General features: G+C 38.0%; 1 protein-coding gene across 3 annotated transcripts in view; it reads right to left on the bottom strand.

The window, feature by feature from the left end:
• ITGBL1 (integrin subunit beta like 1) overlaps window positions 1-19401 on the bottom strand; it is a 154135-nt gene that overhangs the window by 9186 nt on the left and 125548 nt on the right. For 2 of the 3 annotated variants that reach the window (XM_086482065.1, XM_086482063.1), the window contains one exon: window positions 13275-13391. In XM_086482065.1, the coding sequence (XP_086338191.1) occupies window positions 13275-13391 (117 nt within the window). The remainder of the gene's footprint in view (window positions 1-13274; window positions 13392-19401) is intronic. The other variant, XM_086482064.1, reaches the window with a different exon arrangement.

Here is a 19401-nt window from a genome sequence, read left to right as displayed (position 1 = left end):
GAGACTTTTGTCCTATCTTACCTGCTACGTAGTGCAAGAGAGTGGAAATGAGAGACTGAGATAATTTGGGAGCACGGGCTGGGAAGAAGGGAACAAGCAGTAGGAGTATCTGGCAAAGCATTGAGCTGTAGGATACAGAGAAGCAAACCAGCAAATTTTGGTTTTCTGATTTGTGGACTTCTCAAGGGTCAGCAGTGTAACTTGACATTGTAAACTAGGAGGCAGCACTGGCAGAAGCCCAAAGGAGAGACAAACCTTGTAGTTTGCCGTAAGTGGGGTCCCTTAATGTTTTACTGATGGCCAAATACTTTACTAATTTAAATTAGAAAATACTAGAAGCTCCAAAGTCTTGGAGCTGTCATTTACAGAGATATAAATATTCAGAATAATTTTATACCCCAGACTGTGTATTGATCTTCCATTTTTTATCTCTACTTATACATCTTTAAATGCTCAGTAACGATGACAGTGTTCCTACCCACTTCTGCAAGTGACACTCAGCAATTACAGATTTACATATGTGCATTTAACATATATCAAATGTTAAAAACTGATAACTAGCAACAATAGAAGCTTGATGCTACTTTAGCTTCTGTGTTAGATTAGGAAACAAGAACAACTACACAATAAACCAAAATACAGGAGTTAGAAAACAAACATATATAATCTCCCATATGCTCCTTCCAGGTAGATGGCATGCGATTGTCTGCATTAACTTACTATAGCTATGCTTCTGTCAGAGCATTTTTATCTGCCTTATTTATTTTTAATTAGATATAACATATAGATTAGATTTGAGAATAGCTCAACCACTGAAAAGCAAAATATACAACTGGGTGTCAGCGTTGGAAAATTATTTGTGGACATACAAATACTTGTACTCATTTTAGCAGAAAATAATTCTGTATCATTTTTCTTGTATAGTCATTAAGATTTACAGAATGCAGAAACTGATCAAGTCTGTAAAGCCTTTACACAGGTCAAATAAGTAATGAATAATCTATAAATTTACAGCAAACAGAGTTTACAGTTTACCACATAAAATTTTGACATGTATTTTTCTGAGATGAGTATTCCTCTCCTCCTTTATGCCATGTAAATCCTCAAAATATAAAGGATCCTTTTGCTTCCAGTAATCCATTTTACCAAAATAATATTTGCTCCTAGCTGACACCAACTGGGGCAGCTGCAGCTCTTTGGGTGCCTCATCCATCAAGGTGGTAAGTATGCAAGTGCTTAGCCCAGAGCTTGTTAACGTCTAGCTATCTTCCGCGTGTGTTTAAGCACGTGAAAAACTGCTTTACACTGTTTAGTTGTGTATATCCTCATTGCAGAGGCTCTTTGCATTTGTTTGAAGATGTCCAAACAAGCTGACCAAAAGGAATGGCCAAAACATTATAAGCAACTGCTTTCAGTTGAATGCAATTATTCAAATTACATTTGAGTGTCCCAGTTATATTTCAGTGAATCCCAGACTCTCAAAATTATAAGCATGACAAGCAACAAAAAGATGCTGCTCTAGCTCATGGGTCCTTTTTAGATCTGAATTTAATACCCTCCATAGAGGAGAATAATATTTTAAGAATACAGCAATCATAGAGCAAAGAGGAAAAGAAAAATCTCTAATTAAGGAAGTCCAGACCAACTGAATTGGCTAACGAGATGAAATACTGATTTAACTATTCAGATTAAGCAGATTTACTGGAAAGTGTTGGTCTATCATCAATTCAGATTTAACATAAAACACTTAAAATCACAACAAATTGTATATTGCAATGTCTCTGAGACTATAGTTCTTCATTCATAAAAATCTGTGTTAAACGAACATTTAAATATATAAATGAATGTTTTAAACATTAATCTCCAATCAACAGGAAAGGCTGTGATGGGGGAGAGGCAAAGGAGAAAAAAAGATGTTGTTAAAGATACTGTCACTGTGTTTAGAATTATCAATAAATCAAATAAACACGATATTTAAATGTGAAATATGAATGCAGCAACAAAGCAAGCTGTGACAGCGGAGGTCCATTATAACCCAAATCAACCCAAATCAAATTGGTCAACAGGATGAATTATTTCTTACCACGCCTGGAAATAAAACTGTGTGGTTGTGGGAAACCAGTTTAGGACTACTCATGCAACCGTTGTCGGAGTTCCCAAAAAGCCTGCATGGGAATTTTTTAACACAGAAAGCACCATTACATGGAAATGTCAGCATGATGAAAAAGGCGAAGTAATCATTACAGAGGAAGCTGGTTCTTATTTATAGACTAACTGATTAAAACTAGATGATGCTCACAAAAGGCAAACAGAGGCCTGGCCCAAACAAAATTTGGCACGTCAGAAGAACAGGTTTCTCAAACTAACGTAATAAATATATAATAAAGTCAATAGTAACCAGAAATGGAGGAAACAAATCTTCAGCTATAAAAATATGAATTTGACTGTCCTGTATGACGAATTTATCTAATAGCCCAACAACATTTTTCTGTAGTAAGAGGGAAGTCCACTCAGGTCTAAGGGTGTAGAGATGCTATGAGTTAGGAATGAGAAGGCTGTACAGCCAAAGAAAGAAAGATGAAATAGCAACCACCATAAATGAGAAATTTTGTCGTGAATAAACCAGACATAATAAGTAAAAAAAAAAAAAAAAAAAAAAAAAAAGCCAACCTAAAAATCTATAACTGGATGAAAAATAAGCTTTTAAAGTATACTAGGAGTATGAAAAATCTCAGCATAATGCAAGACCCCTGGATTTAGAGCAATACAGTATATGAAACAAATATTTCTCTCTGTATTTAAAGGAAACAGGTTTTTGTATTTTTTTTACTACAGGACTATGATAAAGAACTTTCCATTATATTATTAACTTAAGAGAATATTAAACAACATCAACCTGGGCAAAATATCTCTTAGTGAGCAGGCTTCATTAACCTGCCCAAATACGCTAAATGAGTTGTTAAAAACTTTAGTGGATTTTTTTATTTTTTTTTTTTTTTTAAATTGAATTCCAGGAGAATGTCATAAGACTGGAACAGCTCTGACAACTGCAGTTAGAGAAATCTAATAGAAATGTGAAGCAAAATACTGATCGTCTATCATATTTTCATAATAGGTAGCTTGTTATTGTCCAAGACTAATAAAGGTGGGCTGTAGTTCCTGTTTGAACAACAAAACAGGTAGGCAGTTCAGTAAAACCTTCAAGTGAAACACTGCAGTAAAAAGGGCTAATGCCATCCTCATATGCATATAACAGGAGGGAAGCAAGAGGGAACAGAAATGAGTAGGAACATTTAGAGCATGGATGAGATGGACATTAAAGTCCTGCAACTCACTGTGATATCCATGTTTGAATAGATTTCGAAAAACTCGGAAGATTCCCAAAAAGTTACAAAGAAAGAATTCAAAGGGCAGAGAAAATAGCTTGTTGAAAGAATTTCAAAGGTCTGTATCTGCTTAGCCTACTGAAAAAAAAAAAAAAAAAAAAAAATAGGCTAACAAGTGTTTAGCAGGATCTGAACTATCTTCTTTGAAGGTACTAGAATGGGGATTCTCAAGCTACTAGAGAAAGATGAAGCAAGCACCAGAAAGAAAAGCTGATAATGACAAATTCATTTGAGAAACAAAACAGCATTTCAAACAAGGATGATGACTATTGGAACAAACTTTCAAGCGATGTTGGCATGGGCTACACGTGTCTTAGTGTCTTCAGAGCACGGCCTTCTCAGAGACAGGCTTTGGTTGCACACAGTACACAGACTTCAACATCGGGGAAGCATGGGTATCGTGTAATGGCTATTACAGCCTAATATATGAGGTTCAACATCAAAGGGCCCCTTTTGGATTTGCAAATTAATATCTATCAATCAACTTAAATGTTGATGCATTAGCAATTCCTTTACTGCTCATTTCAGCAAATTCAATTAAAATGCTTTTTACAAACCTAAATAATATTTTATGCTATCTGAAAAGCTAAACCCCAGTATTTTCTGTGCATCTGTGTAAAGTCTCAACTTTTCATACACCTACACAAATGGGTGACCAGGACAGAAATCTGTGGAGCATTTAAAAGAAAAATTAAAAAAGTAAAATTAGCTAACTAAATCCAAATTAACTTAATACAGAATGTAGCATGCACATTAAAACCTATACTGTCTACATCAGTCACTCTCTTATCTAATTCAATACCTAATGATCCTTTTATCTGTTGCTGCCCCTGGATGTGCCTCAGAGCTAGGATGAAGTAGTTAAGTGCAAGGACACAGGCACTGAATCATTAACTCTCTACTTAGTGTTGTCAAAATAAAACCCTAAATCACACTAGCTTTGTGCCAGGTAGACTGACTTCACTACATAATACAGTCATTTTCACTTTTTTTAGCATCAGTTTTACCCAGTAAGCATGTGTTTGAACTCTTTTTCCCTAGGAGAATCAATTGCAATTTTCAATACCAAATACTGTAGTAAAATTTTTATAATACTATATACTATTAAATAGTATAAAAATGTCTGGTGAATTCTGTAACAACATGTATTTCAGGTTCCTCAGTCAAAAGATCATGGTCCCTGCTCTGATGACTTTTCAATAGGAAAGATGAAAAACCTCTTGGGTAGGAAATAGACTATTATTTTAACATAACAGGAACCACAGAGAGATTATGAGTTAAATTCAGATGCCTAGTGCCATCTGACATACTCTAAGATATCAAGGACACCCACCTGATGGTGGCAGCTATGCAGGCACCCCTGTGTCCTTGTGGAGCCAAGCTGGGATCAGGCAAGGGTAGCCTTGGGCATCAGAAATTATACAGTGTGCCTAACTTTAGGCAACTGAAGGCTTTGAAATTAAGTCCCATGTAGTCTGAGAAGCCATGATAGAGTCAGGAGTTGAATTCATGTTTCTGAATTTTCGGATCAGTCAGTGCCAAAAGCTGTCTTTGGCTGGGAGATAGGCAATGGTATTATTTTTCTCTCCTGATTTGCATTTTAGGTATATTAGAGAGTTCCATAAATGTCCTATATGCTTCTGTTTCTGTGAAGCAACATTAGTGCAAGAAATGGGGAACTTGTATGACAGAAACTGCACCATAATATTAATACTTAGCTTTGCTTAATGAAGCATATCATTAATCATAATTCTATAGTTTTTATGGTTATGGTCTTATTGGTCCTCATAAGAATATGCTATCTGAAAATATCGTGTTTCTACTTCACTGAGCAGATGACAAAAATAAATGTCATTCGTGATTTCTGCAATATGGACCTAGAACTTTCATAAAAAAGAATTCACAGTTTCTGTTGTGTATCTTTATCATATAATATCACATCGTTATATTCCAAAAAAAGAAAGAAAGTCAGTACTTCCTCTGAATCAAATTACTTAGCCTGACTGGATAGTAATGACAATTTTATATTAAAAGGAGCAAGTTATACCAGTCTTTTCAGAGGGAGCACTTCCGTTGTACACCCTGGTGATGACTATGCTCTCCTAGAATCCTTCACTAATTGTAGGAATGTGATGTGGAAGCTTCTGTCTCTGTTTGAAAGTTTAAAATATTGGAAAGTTGGGAATTGTGGCTTTAAGTGTATGTACGCCTTATAAATCACAGCTTTTCCCTTGTTCTCTGCCAATACATAGAGACTTATATTGGAAATCTTAAGATTGGTGCAAATGGCATATGAATGGAAATGTGTAAGTAAGCACCAGAAGCAGCACTATAAGGAGGTTAAAAACATGACTTGTATTAAAAACATGACAGGTATTGATAACCACCAACTCAAGAACAGCAGTAAAACTGAGGAATATATTACTTTGTCAAAATCAGGTCTGCACTCTAACGAAACAGTGGTATGGTGGCTTTCACGATGACTTGTCAGCAGAAGACTGTGCACCTAACAACAAAGGATGTCAACACAGACACAGCTCATAACTTGTGTCATTCCTTTCCTTGTGAACCCAACAAGAACAGCATTGTCCTAAGAATGTGAAAAGTGACGAAGCACAACAAGCACCAGACTTGCCTGAAGCTTACAGAGATGAAAGTAAGCAAAATCATGAGTCAAAAGGATTATCCTAACTGTTGGGTTCTAAACAATATAAAAGATGTGTCTAAAAACCAGTTTATTGTTGTCTGTCAAAACGAAAGACCTGCTGAGAACTTGATCACACACAGGTGATCCTGACAAACTACTTAAATCCAGACACTTTGATGCTTGTATGTTGGTGTGAGAATGCAAGTGAATGAAATCAGTGAGAGAATGTGTCCGAGTGGTAAAAATTAATTTACTTGGGGATTTTATTAAAAAAAAAATTATCTTCCCCTCCCATAAAGTCTTATGTAGAGTTTTTGCTGCACTGGTTTCCTACAGCTAGAGAAGAGAGAGGTGTGAAGGCAGACCTGAGTAAGGAGGGAAATATTAATTACCTCAGCATTTCCCCCAAGAATAAATCAGCTCCTCCAGCTTTTACAAGACTTTATACTACAACCAGAATCTTGAATTAATGACAAGTAATGCCTTTTACCACAAGGCATTGGTATAAACAAATAAAAGAGATAGTTGTATTTGCTCTTTGATGAGACATGACATCACACAACTGGATTCCCTACAGTGTTAGGATTATATTCTGATATGCTGCGACCAAAAAAAGTAGTTAAAAAGTCAAAGTGAATTTGCTCACTTGAAAAGAAACAAGTCAGACTTCTCAAAGAATTCTGTTCTCACCAGTCAAAGAACTGGTTTACTGGGATGACCAGAGGCTTAGTTGTTTTTTAGTGCTGAGGATAGCGCAAACATCCATGACTAAATATTAAAAGGTCTCATCAAATCTGATTATCTAATTGGTGGCCCACTATATGAAGCACAGACTGAAATACTGACATAGAACAAAATGAGAGCACCCCTAGAAATATAGTATTGCCTTGCTATGAGTTAGCTTTATGAGTTTCAACCTTTGCTAGTGGCCCTAGTGACAAACTTGTGTGAAGCTTCAACCAATTTTTTACTATTTTTCTTGGGTTTGTTTTTATTGTAGAGTTTTTAAGCAGAACAATCCTGCACCAACCAGCAGCATGCAGAGAACCCAAAAGGGCTTCTATTTTATTCCTTTAATGGTTGATGCTTTGCTGTGACAAGAACTCACAGCTAGGCCAATAATGGTCCAGAGAACAAATCAAAATTAATGGAGTTAAGAGCATTATCAAATCAATTTCAAATTGATCTTTACTTTTGTTCTGAATTCTTATTGCCTGCCTGCCCTCAATCCTGAAAGAGAACAGAACATAATGGACAACAGTCAACCTGGTGATTGAGCAAAGGAGGCAGAAGGCCTGCTTGGATAAGCAAGGAGCTCCTGGAAATGCTGAAAGGAAAGAAGGAAGCTTACAACAGGTGGAAAAAGGGACTGGCTACTTGGGAGGAATATAGGAGTGTTGTCAGAGTATGCAGGGATGCAACGAGGAAGAATAAGGCCCGTTTGGAATTAAGTCTGGCTAGGGATGTCAAAAACAACAAGAAGGGATTCTTCAAATACATCAGTAGCAAAGGGAAGACAAGGGAAAATGTGGGCCCCTGCTGAACGAGGCAGGTGCTCTGGTGACAGAGGACATGGAGAAGGCAGAGTTACTGAATGTCGCCTTTGCCTCAGTCTTTACTGCTAAGGCTGGTCCTCAGGAATCCCAGACCTTGAAAGTAGGAGAGGAAGTCTGGAGGAAGGAAGACTGCCCCTTGGTCGAGGAGGATTGGGTTAGGGATCTCGTAGCCAAACTGGACACACAAATCCATGGGCCCCGATGGGATTCACCTGAGACTGCTGAAGGAGCTGGCAGATGTTATTGCTAAGCCACTCTCCATCATCTTTGACAAGTCATGGAGGACAAGAGAGGTGCCTGAGGACTGGAGGAAAGCCAGTGTCACTCCAATCTTCAAAAAAGGCAAGGAGGAGGATCTGGGAAACTACAGGGCACTCAGCCTTACCTCCATCCCTGGAAAGATGTTGGAGCAGCTCGTTCTGGCTGTTATCTCTAAACAGGTGGAGGAAAAGAAGATTATCAGGAGTCAGCATGGATTCACCAAGGGGAAATCATGCCTGAGCAACCTGATAGCCTTCTATGATGGCATGACTGGCTTAGGAAGTATGGAATAGACAAGTGGACAGTGAGGTGGATTGAGAACTGGCTGAAGGACAGAGCTCAGAGGGTTGTGATCAGTGGTGCTCAGTCTAGTCGGAGGCCTGTGACTAGTGGTGTTCCCCAGGGGTCAGTACTGGGTCTGGTCCTGTTCAACATATTCATCAACAACCTGGATGAAGGGACAGAGTGCACCTCAGCAAGTTTGCTGACGATACTGAGCTGGGAGGAGTGGCTGACACACCAGAAGGCTGTGCTGCCATTCAGTGAGATCTGGACAGGCTGGAGAGCTGGGCAGAGAGGAACCTCATGAGGTTCAATAAGGGCAAGTGTAGGGTCCTGCACCTGGGCAGGAATAACCCCATGCACCAGTACAGTCTGGGGGTCGACCTGCTGGAGAGCAACTCTGCAGAGAAAGGCCTGGGAGTTGTGGTAGACAACAAGCTGGCCACGGGCCAGCAATGTGCCCTTGTGGCTGAGAAGGCCAATGGTATCCTGGGGTGCATTAAGAAGAGTGTGGCCAGCAGGTTGAGGAAGGTTATTCTCCCCCTCTACTCTGATGAGGCCACATCCGGAGTACTGTGTCCAGTTCTGGGCCTCCCTGTTCAAGAGGGACAGGGAACTACTGGAGAAGAAAGTCCAATGGAAGGCTATGAAGAAGATTAGGGGACTGGAGCATCTCTCTTATGAGAAAAGGCTGAAAGACCTGCGTGTGTTTAGCGTGGAGAAGAGAAGACTGAGAGGGGACCTTATCAATGCTTATAGATAACTAAAGGGCGAGTGTCAAGAAGAATGGGCCAGACTCTTTTCAGTAGGGCCCAGTGACAGGACAAGGAACAATGGGCACAAACTGGAGCACAGGAAATTCCGCCTGAACAGGAGGAAAAAATTCTTTCCTCTGAAGGTGACAGAGCACTGAAATACACCTGGGGAAATCTTACATCGTTGAAAAAAACTGAACTGTAGGGAATGTCTCTTTAGGCAGAACATACTTATCTGAAACATGAGACACTTCCTCCAGCCATAGAGTATTAAGTCTCTGTGTAGAGGCCCAGGCAGAGAAAGAGGAAAACGAAGGAAGGACCTGGCGAGAAGGTCGAAGGAGGTGAATCTCCCCCTCTTCTGCTCTCATGAAATGCAACCTGGAGTACTGCATGCAGTTCTGGTCTCCCCAGTACAAAAAAGGCATGGACTTCTTTGAGCGGGTCCAGAGGAGGGCCACAAAAATGGTCAGAGGGTTGGAAAACCTCTCTTGTGAAGAAAAGCTGAGAGTTGAGGTTGTTCAGCCTGGAGAAGAGAAGGCTCCAGAGACACCTTATCGCAGCCTTTCAATATTATAAAAGGGGCTTATAAGAGAGACAGGGAGAGACTTTTTGCCAAGGCCCATAGTGACAAAACAAGGGGCAATGGTTTTAAACTGAAAGGAGGCAGGTTTAGCTTGGACATAAGGAAGACATTTTTTATGATAAGGGTGGTGAGGCACTGGAACAGGTTGCCCAGAGAAACTGTGAATGCCCCGTTACTGGAAGTGTTCAAGGTCAGGCTGGATGGGTCTTTGAGCAACCTGATCTAGTGAAAGATGTCCCTGCCCATGGCAGAGGGATTAGACTAGATGATCTTCAAGAGTCCCTTCCAAACCAAACCATTCTGTGATTCTATGAATCAGTTTCTAATAGCAGAGTGCTCTGGAATCAATGCCAAGTCCTCCTGCAACGTCTGCCTTTGTGGAGATGTAATGTCTCTATTCCTGTACTGCAGTGATGGACAGCTGAATTTTTAAGTGAATGACTCACTACAATCATGCAGAAGCATGGTAATAGGGTCTCACTCAGTTCTACCCTAATTTATCATATCTTTTGCCTCATGTCTTTCTACCGTTGCATGGACAGCTGGTTTGGAAAGCAAGCTATTAATCAATCTCTGCTGGTCAGAGAAGGCCAGTAACAATTCTTATTCAAATCATTTAGGTTGTCATTCACATTTCTCATTTCAGCATGCATTTAATCTGAAAACACTGGTCTTCCTTCCTTCTGCTTTCAGGCACTTAGTGCTCACTGTCAGACCCTGCACATTCACAGAGTCCAGCTTACAATTCTCTGAAGCTGGAGTTACTAGCAAGAGTTTATGTCCTGACAGTGATTGCCTCGGTAGCAACAGTGGTATAAAAATAGTAGTGAAAAGAGGAGAAGGAAAGAGGAAAGAATAAGCAGTTCAGCCAGAGGTGTCAAGAGGTTCAGGCTGAGATGGAACCATGGACAAACCCAAAAGGAAGAGAGAGAGAGATGTGCGTGCCCACTAGTGCAAAATTAATGAGAGAAGCTCATAGGTAAGTCGCAAAAAAGGAAAGAAAGTAAGGTTAAAATTGGTAGAATCTCCTAAAAAGTGAGCTGTGTTAAATAATGTATATCAAAAGAAATATTCAAAATCAGAATAGAAAGTGGTAGCCAAGCAAAACAGCTGACAATTACCAAAGATTAGGGCTGAAGCTGTCAGTAACATTAGAGGCTATTGAGAATCTGAGAGGATAACAGAAATTCCTACAGCTGGTCAGAAATTGTAGGAAGAGACATTTCAATGAAAATATTGGTGGGAGACAGTGAAAGATGAAGTTGCAGAAAATGCATAAGGAGTAAATGGCTCATTATGAGTTTGAAGATAAGAGAAGATGAGGGGAATTCACTTGCGAAATGGTGAGTGAACAGAAAGATGCAACTGATGGGGACTGTCTGAAGATAAACATTCCTATACTTAGTACTTACACCTAAATAGGTGCTGCCTTACGTTATTGGGGTGAGGGGTGGTGTCTTGAGGCAGGTGGATGAGAAGCCATTTCAGAGCTCCAGCAGCCACAAAAAGGGAAAGTGGTGTATGGAAGAGAACTGTGTAATTAGTAAGACATCTATGTTTGTTAATTTGAATCTCAGAGCACTTCACACAGAAGAACCAAAGTGCAAAGAAACACTTCTGTGGCGTAAGAACAGAAACCGAGGAAGGGCAAAACAGTCCTTGACTGTGAAGGAACAAAAGCAGGTGGAATCATGCAACAATAATAATAACATAGAAACATGCTTCAAGGAGTAAATTACAACTAAATTTAGGATAAAAATATCTCAAACTATATTTAGAAATGTAATAGACAGAATAAGAAATAAAATACCAAGAATATGAAATAATAATCTGCTAGTTATTTACCACTGGAACCCCAACTGATTTACTACAGAAATCCAGCAATTTTGAGAGTGGCATGACTTCTGATTGGGAAGATTAAAATTCTGGAGACCAGCTTCACCTCACCAAGTTCAGATAGCTGTGCATGAGCAAAGATGCTCTAGTCTCCCTTGAGGCACTTCAAAGGTCAGATCTTGGTGGATTTAATCGTCACCTCGTGCCATGCTTTCTCCACTTTTACCTACAAGAAAGCCCAGGACAACAGAATTCCTGATTTGGCACTTTGGCGAAAGAGTTAGGAATAAGCTCGGTAACCTGGAATAGCAAAAAGACAGGGTGGGCCTTCTGAAGTCCTATCAACAGATGCAGTTTCAAACAGAGCAGTCACCTGAATTGCGGTTTCCCATACAATTCCTTTTAGCTGCAAAGAATCATTAGTAACTAAACTATCAGCTTGAATGAGAGTGGAAAACTTGAGCTTAAGACTACATCTGATTCCTAAGTTCATGAGCTGGCTTTTCTTTCCATTTGGTGTTTCAGAACTAGGAAAATAACTTTAAAGTGTATGGTTTAAAAACTAATCAATTTCTGACATTCTCTTTGGACAAAGCTATTTAGACTAAAGGGGAGAGTTTATTCAGGTAATAGTATGACCTACAGTGTCTCCTGCATAGTAAAAAACGGACAATGGCTCATGTGTTGAGGTGATTATTAACTTAAGTGTGAGGTGCTCTAGCCAGCAACAAAAATTAAAATTATCACCATAGCCTTCCTAATAAGGAAGAATGGAATTTTTGTCTAAGATTTCCAAAATGTGGAATATAATTAGCAGTATTAATATTGAAGCATTATCATTAAATAATGTAAAATATGAATGACATAAATGGAAGACATATTTTTAAATATGAAAGATGACGAATTTTGGTTCCCAGCTACTCAATTTATAACAAATATGACCCAGCTTTTCAGTTTTTTACCTGCTGTTATGTCCTTTATATGAAATTAACTTCAAAATTATTCTTTTCTACACATTTGTATTATTGAATTACACTGAATGTTATAAACTATTTTTATGGCTGGTTAGAAATTCAACCTAGAGTTTTCCATATATGCCTATATTCTGCATGGCAGAAATTTTTCTTGTAGTCAGAATTGCTTATGTACACAAAGATTATGAAGCAATATGGATTTTTTCTTGTATAAAAATAAGGAATATAATAAAATGTGTCATTGTTCATAACAACTACATTGTTAATCTTAAGAATCAAAGAATCATTTCTAAAATAAAATCAATAAAATCTAGAAAGACAGCATTTAGGACAAATCCTACTCCCCTGTTTTAAAATACCATATGGAATCTATGCATTTACATCTCTAAAACTAACTTGAAATACTGCTTAACACCAACTACATTACTGAAAAATCAAAAATTGGAGTTTTCACTGTCAACATTAAAACAAACCGTCTGCATATACAATTACTATGACAATGTATCTCAAGCATTTTAGATTCTTTCATATTTTCACTACTTTTTTTAGAAAACAGCCATATCATTGTCAGTGAATATGAAATATTCAGAAGTATTGCTGGTCATTATTAGCTTTAGGTAAAATACAACATTATCAGTAAAAGATCAACTGTACTAAATACAAAGTAAAACTACCTAATTTTTCAGGTTTTGCTTTAAGTGTCTTTATTCTTCTCTAATGAACACTGATGGAGTTTAGGATATACTACAGCACTTACATATATGCTATTAGATGTATTTAATCTACTTCATTGTTAGTGTTTCTGAAGTTTTAAAATAAATATTCACTAACATACTCAATATTTATAGAGCTGGTTCCTTACAAAAATCTATTATAATTAATCAATTATGTAGATAGTTTATAGTGACATTATTTTATAAAGTCAGGGGGAACAGAAAGTTATAAACTGTCAAGACTTATATTAATTATGGTCTATTAAGTGAATGCATACCCCCACAGACATCGCTGTCCGCATTTTCACACTGTCGATCATCACATTCACAGTTTTTGCCATGAACTCTGTTGTCTCCTGGAGGGAAACAAGTACATTGGCCACATTCACATCTCCCTGTAAAAATAAATAATTGTTAAAGTCATGATTTCAGCGTAGTAAAATAAATTAAATAAACCCCCAAACTTGTTCTACAGCCTACCTTCCAAAGACAAACTACAAGTCACTCTGTATTCATTAAAGTATGCACATAAACACTATTACTATCCGTAATACTATCCCTCCTCCATGGCAACCAGAAGCAGAGTATATCACTGCTATACCTTGGTGGAAACAGCAACAATAAGCAATTATTAGCATTGTATGTTTTCATATCTCAACTTTGCATAACACAGCCATGGCACATGCTTAACTGCATAATTAACCTCTATAATTGATCTAAAATATTTAGCATACACCTCAGAAACTCCAAAATGAATATGATTAGAGTGAAATAGCCCTGTGCATAGACTATCTAAGATGTTTTCTCTTCAAATACTCTGTCAGGGATTTGGAAAGCAAAAATCCCTATAATTTTTCCTGTCTAGACCAGAGGAAATAGAAGTCGAAAGCACAGCCTCTGTCAGAGTCTTCCCTTCCATCAACCTGCTCACAGGAGACCTCCCCAGAGCTTAAAGGGGGAATAGACTCATCCAAACTCCCACAGATCTTCCACTCCAAAGCCCTCAGAGCAGTGAGTATTAAATGGTCAGATGTGAAAAAAAAATAAGATCAAGGACAGTCTTCCGTTGCACATATATGAGACAAACTCAGTTCAGGGTAAGATTGGTTGTGTTATTTCCTATCTTCTAAGAGTCTGGTTCTATATTTTTTAAATTGTTTTAACACAACGCTAGTGTGAGAATGCTCTAAATAGGATGCAAACCATGGATCAAAGTATCACATTTGATGGCCTTGGGAAAGAATAAAAAAGGGCCACCAGAGACATGGATTAGGATGCAGAAAAACCTGTTTCTCTCATTTTAATTTAATCACAGCATCAGTGAGACTCAGCCTGGGCCTGGACACTGCTCTGTTGACTGTAGAACCCAAATGTACAGTAGGAGCAACCATAGCTACAAAGCAAAAAAATCCTCTAAGTGCAGCCTTTCATTATGTAACAAAACAGTTCAGCGCGCACAATATTTTTTCAGGATTTGCCAAAATATTTTGCTGGATGAGAAAGGACTGTTAAGGAGAACCTTAGGGGGGCTTTTTTGACTGTAGCTGTTGTGACAAATGTCAACATACTGCCAGATCATGCTTAATCTATTTTTTTTTCAACTTCTAGTCTAAATTTCTTACATTTGTTTTTCAAAAAAGCCCAGTCTAATTAAGTTGGAGTAGGAGGGATTTTATTACTTATGGAAAAAAACTCCCAGCTCATTTTATAGCTGCCATACTCTTCATCTTCCTAAGCATCAATGAACATTGCACTTTCAAGCTGACATTCTGTGTGCCAGGATTCAATCTTGAAAGACATTTTATGATCAACTTGAAGAGCAAGAATTTTAAAAAAGGCATGCTGATAGAGAGAATTAACAGCAAATACCTCATGATACCTTTATAATATATATAGTTTTGAAATTATGTTGAATTGACAGGTTGGATGGGTCTTTGAGCAACCTGGTCTAGTGGAAGGTGTCCCTGCCCATGGCAGGGGGATTGGAACTAGATGGTCTTTGAGGTCCCTTTCAACCCAAACCATTCTATGATTCTATGAATTATATGAGGGTATTTGTTCCAGAAAGAAACTTCTTATAGGAAGTGCATCTACCACATCATGAAATACAGTTGTATTTGGTAATCGTGACAACATTTAAGAATGATTGATGTTATTTGCCTGCATTCTCTAAGCTATAATTATTTGCCAAGGACAGCTACATCAGAAACTCTAAAAAAAAAATAATTCCATAGCACTGAAATATACAGAAACTTTTAATGAGTCCAACTTGTTGCCATTTGGGGCTCTCACAGTCTCCTTCTATGCATTCACCTTAGACAACCTGGCTACTTTTACAAAAATGTCACATCGCAGTGTCCCAAAGCACAGTCAGCCACCTGACAAACAGGACCCATCTGTTGTGAATAAAATAAATAAAAAAACAATCTTTAACAGTAATATCCTGGCCAGCTAGTGCTATAATAAGGAGGATGCCTGAAGGACAATAAAATCAGTTTAAGCAAGTTTCTTTGAAGAGAGGAGTCACCAGAGATGGAAAATCCTGCAGAGGGATGAGCAAAGAAAGGCTCTGTAATGATGGTCCTGCATGCTCTGTAATTAAGCATTACTTTCTGTAATGCTTAATTTAATAAGTCAGGATGACCTGAGAGCCCAGTGGCTGGGCACTTGCACTGGAATGGGAACAGATTGCTCTCAGTCCCTGCTGCAATTAATATTTATTCATTTTAGTTAATGTCCGACGGTTTCATCAGCAAAAAAAACCTGAGGAATATCTCATCCCTAGGCACATAGGGCACATTTTTGTCATGTAAAAGATACAAGCTCAGATTGTCTTCCCAAAATAAAAGATGAAGGGGATTTAGGCCCCATTGTCTCAATCTTCTCAGCTTAGCTAATGAATAAAACACCAACACATACATTCAAAAAGCCAAAATTCATTGTTGATATCTGTGCCTCATATTATATTTTGGCTGGCTCCCACCTAAATTCAGGGTATGATATAGATAATCTGACTGCGGACCTCAGCAGAACTGAAAGTGTCTTGAAAATTGACAAAAACCTCAGTCAATAAGTGCTCTGGAAAAGGATTTCTCTGAGCTATTTCTTTACTTTTAAGTATTCAGATACAGTTACAGTAGTTCAGTACACTGCTACTGAAATTGATAATGAAATTATTAGTTCATTATTCTTTCTCTTTTACAAATATGACAAAATCAGCACTAGGGACATGAGAAGTGAACTTAGTGGTGACACCAAATAATCGCAACTGTGTACTGACTTAGAAAGTGTATTTTACCTCCAAAAGTACTGAGATTTTGGTTAGATGATGTAAGGCGGGCTCACTCTGTGGAGATAATTTAACAGATAATTAAAGGCCTATGGCTTCTGAACAGCTAACTACATAGGATGTAGCAAATGCAAACTTCGAAGGCTCAGTTTATTTCCATACAGATAAACCCCAAAATTAGTAGCATTCTGTAACAATAAATTTCAGGTTGCTTCTCTGGGAAAACCAGGATAAGATATTTGCAAGGTTAGCTTACTTCAGCCATACTACTACAATGCCAGGTGTATCTGCTACTGAAATAACAGAAGCCACACCTTATTCTGTGACCTTCTCTTAGTTATTGTGATAGAATACTTACCATACAAATTCAATAATTCAAAAGTAATTTGAAGCTCACATTATACTGAAAAGGGATCAGCACTTTACTAAACATACTCTTTCTTTGTCTAGAATAATAGGTTTACCATAGCAACCTGATTATAGAGGGAAAGCTACTGCCAAACACATCCTAAATTCTCTTTTAAATTCCAGGGCATACAGAAACAATTAAACACAGGAGGACTATAATATTCTGCACCTTCTCAACTGCCAGTGCAAGAGCTACAATTTTATGAGTAAAATTAAAAAAGTTCACCTTAGACATTTTATAGTAAGTGTCTTCCTCTCCTTCTCTGTAAACAGGGAGAGTAAATTTCGTCTGATGAAGGAAGCTTTATGATGGAGGTTATATTAGCTGTTAGCACTGAAAAGCTTAACCTACTTATTGCAATGCAAGATCCCAAAAATGAAATAATTATACAAGACATTTATTTGTCTACAATCTTAATATTTCATGGCACTGTTTCCTCCCATTGATGTCAAGAGGAGTATTAGCTTATTACCAATAATTGTTATTACTTGAAGACTAAAAAAAGACCAGCTTAGGGTGAGGGGTTTGGTTTTTAAAGGGAATTAAAATGCCACATCTCATTAGAACACATAAGTTTGTCATATAACTGACTTTAGAATTCTAAAAATCTATGCCTTAAGCATTTATCTTTTGATTTTATTTACCATTTACTAGACTTTTTCATTCCTTTTGTCCAATATTTATGAAAGTGTAAGTAAAGACTGCCGAGATTTACATTAAACCTGCCCCCATGCGAAATGCTGTGGCCATTAGCTGTGTACATTCAAGCCAATTTCCAGCTGCCTATATAGACTGATTGAAAGTCTCTTTTACACAGGTAATTTTCATTTTAAAACACTGTGCTAGAAATATATAATTTGTGTAATAAAACGTTTTTACCCTGTTATTGCCAGCAAAAATATCATGAAGAAACAGCAATAGCTTTCAATGTAAAAATAAATACTGAATATAATAAGATGTACTTCATTGTCTTTTCCTGCCTATAACACATAAAGTGTTTTTCTGTGCATGGTGCTGAATTTTTATCTTCTAAATGAAAACAAATAAATAAAGTCTTTTTTAATATTTTTTTTTTTAATGTGTAATGAATACAGCACCAAATTGCACCAAGATTTTGATAAAAGCAAACCAGGTTGATTGGTACCTTGGAAAGACGGTGGTTTAGACTAGTGATAAATAGAAGGGAATGTGCCTTTAGGAAGGACTTTTCTGCCCCATGGCTGTCCCAGGCTTAACATCTGAAAGCATTACCTATCAGAAATTGCAATTTCTTTGTTATCAAGAAATCTCAGGCAACCTGAGCACATTCAGTAAAGCTGCTATGTCTTTCTGCCAGCAGAACCCATTTCATGCTCGATGGGAACAGATGATCTAAAATAATGTTCAGAAATGGCAAATCAGAGAAGGGGGATGGGAAGATTTGTACAGAAGATCACAAAGTTTCAGGGGACATACTGGGTGGGGTGAAACAGATGTGACTTAAGGAAGTAATAGATAGGATGGCACTGCTTCAGGTAAGGAAAAGGAAATGTCACTGAGTGGCAGAGGGAAAAAAGACTAGTAAAGGGAATAAACAGTATGACAAAATGGGCAAACAAAATGCAGCAGTTGCCAAAAATAAGGTGGACAATCTCATCATGCCTTGCTCAGTCTGAGGCATTAAGAGCAGTGCAATCCAGCTGAGCTTGATCAATATGGAGAAATTTATAGACAAACAGAACACAACTACAGACTTCCTAGTGGGCACATATAGTTTATTTCATATGTCCTGTTCCCAAAATGGCCTGGAATGACTTCCCACACCTAGCACGGCTTTTCATTTAAAAAAAAAAAAAATATTGTACTGACTAGAAAAAAAAAAAAAAATTAATTCTGCCTTGTATGTGGAGTGATCTCTGGCTTTTAAAACGCTGGTAATTCTTGGACCTGCTTGGTTGTATGGTTTATGAGGTGCCAGAAAAAGGGAACCTTTGGAACAATCTTTAGTATGTGCAAAAGTATCCTTGGAACCTCTTTAAACACCTGAATAACTGGATGATCTCACACAAACTGTGTGAATCTAGGGATTAGTTTCCTACAAGGATTTTGGGCAAGCGAGACCAGTGTTCTACTTGTAACACGTGAACAATGCCTCCTGCAACCTCTAGTTATGTTGGGAAAAAAATAAGTTTTGCTCTTCTAAAAAAGCTTTATGGACTTGTATCAGTACAGTTCTGTGTGTTTCCAGTACTCCATGTCTGAAATTTTGTGACAAAACAGCTAGATGGGCTAGCATAACTCTGGTGCTACCTCTTCAGCAAAAGGAGCTCAACATCTACATGAAAAAAACCAATTCTCCTGCTGGACTTGAACACTCCTTTCTGCACTGAAGTGCTATTTCACCATATCAGAGAAATTAAGAATGTCAGAGCCCTTCAATGTGGTTTGCCCTCTGTACAGAGTACTCAGCTGTAGCTGCAGAATGAGGAAGGGGCACCGTGCTGCTCATCACAACACACCGACCTTTATCACAGGTAGCAGTGTCAGTTCATTCCTGGTGAGCAGCACAGTGATAGCAGCAGAGGCATGAGAGATGTATCAGTAGTGTGGTGCCCTGGCTTTGCTGTGCTCTGCACTTCATGAGTCTTTGCAGGAAAGACAGAAAACCAACAGCCCAGGAGAGGACATCTTGTACAGCAACTTCCTTGCATTTGAAACATCAGATGGG

Source organism: Leptosomus discolor, chromosome 1, assembly GCF_034619465.1.
Source record: "Leptosomus discolor isolate bLepDis1 chromosome 1, bLepDis1.hap2, whole genome shotgun sequence".
NCBI lineage: Eukaryota > Metazoa > Chordata > Aves > Leptosomiformes > Leptosomidae > Leptosomus > Leptosomus discolor.
Note: the sequence above shows the minus strand (reverse complement) of the source record. Positions and strands in the feature narration are given on the sequence as shown.